At 45.9% G+C, this 2848-nt stretch overlaps 1 protein-coding gene across 1 annotated transcript in view; it reads right to left on the reverse strand.

Annotated features, from left to right (window-relative positions):
- SIAH3 (siah E3 ubiquitin protein ligase family member 3) overlaps positions 1–949 on the reverse strand; it is a 77157-nt gene extending 76208 nt beyond the window's left edge. Inside the window, exon 1 of the mRNA XM_006083531.3 lies at positions 694–949. Within this exon, the coding sequence (XP_006083593.1) occupies positions 694–828 (135 nt within the window). The 5' untranslated portion in view covers positions 829–949. The remainder of the gene's footprint in view (positions 1–693) is intronic.
- Between the last annotated feature and the right edge of the window lie 1899 nt (positions 950–2848).

A 2848-nucleotide genomic window follows, 5' to 3' on the forward strand; every position in this document is an offset into this window, starting at 1 on the left:
GAAGCGATTCTGCCTCCTTCAGTCCGCGGTGCAAGGGGGCGGGGAGCGGGGTGGGGTGAGGTATCTAGCTCACGGACAGCAAACACAAACTCCTGACCTCTCTCTTCTCTCTCTCTCATTCACACCTATGCTCACTCACTCAAGCCGAGTCTGAGCACAAGGAAAACAGAGCCCCCTCCCCCCGCTTGCCAACTCCAGGTCCCAGTCCGGTGTTTCTGCCCCGTTACTTCAGTGGCAGCCCGAGGGGCCTTCCAAAATCCATGTGCTTGCCTGCTTTTGCAAACACATGGGACAGGCTGCAATCTGGGTAACTTTTCAACCCCGTCTACTGAATTTGCCTACAAATATCTGGGAGAGAGGGGCGGGGACGCCCCCTAATCCCTGCCTCCGTCACCTCCACTTCTGACCCCCACCAAACTCTTGGGCTGACGCTTGGGGGAAAGAAACTAGCCCATCACTCCAGCTGTTCTGGCCAGTCAGGGGGAAAAGCAAACCGCCAGGAAAGCACCAAGCCACCTAGAGAGCCAGAAGGCGCGAGTCAGCCTCTGAGTCCCAAACACGGTCCTGGCCCCAGCGAAACAGCCTTAGCCAGGAGCTCCGTGCACGCGCGGGAGGGTCACTCGGTGCACGCGCGGGAGGAGAAAGGACTTGAACCCTAGCGGCGTGAATATAAAACCATAGAGAGCAGCTCACCTTCAGGTTGTGCGTGGGGTTTACGACACAGACAAGTTGGCCAGCGGCGGCGAACACCCGTTTAGCCTTGTAGTGCTGAAAGCGGAGGTGGATGAGATCTAACACAGCTCCAAAGCACTGGGTAAAGAAAAGCATCACAACTTTTGGGGGGTCGTTGGCACAGGAAGACAGCGACGCAGCTGTAAGTCCTTGGGCTCTGGAAGGAGCGCAGCCGCTGAGACACTCCGCTCCAGACCGGCTTAGCGAGCCTTCATATTCATCATCAAAACAAGATGGTTAGAATCTTGCAGCAGTGAGGCGGCCAATCAAAAGGACAGAAGTGTTATCCTTGAGGTGCAGAGACAGCCAATAACAAATGCCTCCCCTACTGAAACTCCCTGATGAATTGAGCCTGGTGGAGAATGTATTATTGAACATTACCATAGATCAGCACATTGCATTTATCTTGTGATTACAGCCAACCATACATAATGCTGGGGAGATCGGCTGACAAAATTGATTGCTTAATGTGTCTCCATTTATTAATTGACTTAATTTAACGTAAGAGCCTTTCTTAATGGGCTGGCAAAAACGTAAAGCGTTTCAACCTCCAAATAGTAAAACAGCCTGTTCCAAAGTAGGCAGATGGATAACGCTGATCGTGGCTCGACTCACCAGAGCTGCTCGGGAGAAAAATCAAATATTACAAGACTCGTCTGATTCCAGATAAGGATTTGGCAGGGGAAGAAACATACATCTTTTAATCTTGCACTCTGACCCTCTCTGCAATTTGGGTTTCAGTCCCTTGAAAAAATCTTACTCTCCACTCTTTATAAAAAGGAAAGAAAAAAAAGAATTCCACACAAGGAAAACAGACAATGTATATACATATACATATACATATACATATACATATACATGTATATGTATATATATACATATATCCATAATACTGTAATTACTGAAGCCTGAAGATATTAAACCATAAAAATGCACTGAGTATGCTTCTAAAAATAATGAAATCCCTGATGCATGAATGCACACCACAGAAAACCTACACAGAGAGGAAAGTGGCTTGTAAATCAGCAAAATAATTACAGATGCAGAGGGTCTTTGCTTGTCATTCATTTGCATATTGGTGGACAGCCAATTGCTAATTAACCACTAAATTGCTGGATACTTAAAATAGAAACTAAGAGCACACATACCACATCATTTGCGTGTGCCTGCGAATGCCAGCAGCATGTTTCTGCGCCGATCAGGCGGAGGGCATGCCAGTCCTCAGACTGCACTCCCCTCTCTTCCGAATGGGGCTGGGGGCGGAGCAAGCCCACTCGCAGGTTCTGGAAGAAAGGCCCGAGTAGCACCTGAGGAGTTACATTTTCAGGGAGTAGGCAGCCTTCCTGCCTACAGCAGGAGAGTTGAGTGTGTGTCTCCCTCTTCTTTGGTTGTTTTTCTATTAAAAGTCATCCCAAATCCCGTGTGTGGGTGAGCAGGGGCCTTCTGCCCGAATTGCATCCAGAGTTGTGAGCCCATTGCTCCTTCTGGAGTGGCTCTCACGCTGCTCTGGCTATAGAGCTTGGGTTGTAATATATGAAAGCGGACGTACATGTGGAACACCTGTTCTGTGGCCTGGTCAGGCAATTAAATCAACAACACGTTAAGATATAGGAGGAAAATGAGCAGGTTTACTGAAACCAGGACGAAGCCCAGGTATTAGTTTTAATTTAAATTTTAAACCAAACCAAATGTCTTAAGAGACAAATAAACCAGGCACCAATTAAAATGGAAACCTGGTACTTTCTAAAATAATTGCACTGCCACAAACCTAGAAGATGACAACTGTTGAACTGATTAGGACCTCATCGATATGATATGTTCATAGGATATGAGTCCCTGCACCTAGTCATTAAACAGTTTGTAAACAAGGTTGCTGACCCACAATACCAGCATTCTCTCTAAAGCTTTTATTTTCCAGAACAATCAGTATTTTAATGTTCAGCTGAAAAAAAATTCAACATTTTTTATTGCCTTACTTTTTTTAAAAGATAAAAGTAAGATTGCAATTTCATAGATTTCTTAAAAACACATCTAATAATTCATAAAGGTCCAAACTTCCTTTTTCTCCACCCTTGGTTAGAATGGAACTATTGTGTTTTTGTTTCTCCCTTTGTGC

The sequence above is a fragment of the Myotis lucifugus genome, unplaced genomic scaffold (genome assembly GCF_000147115.1).
Source record: "Myotis lucifugus unplaced genomic scaffold, Myoluc2.0 scaffold_7, whole genome shotgun sequence".
Lineage (NCBI taxonomy): Eukaryota > Metazoa > Chordata > Mammalia > Chiroptera > Vespertilionidae > Myotis > Myotis lucifugus.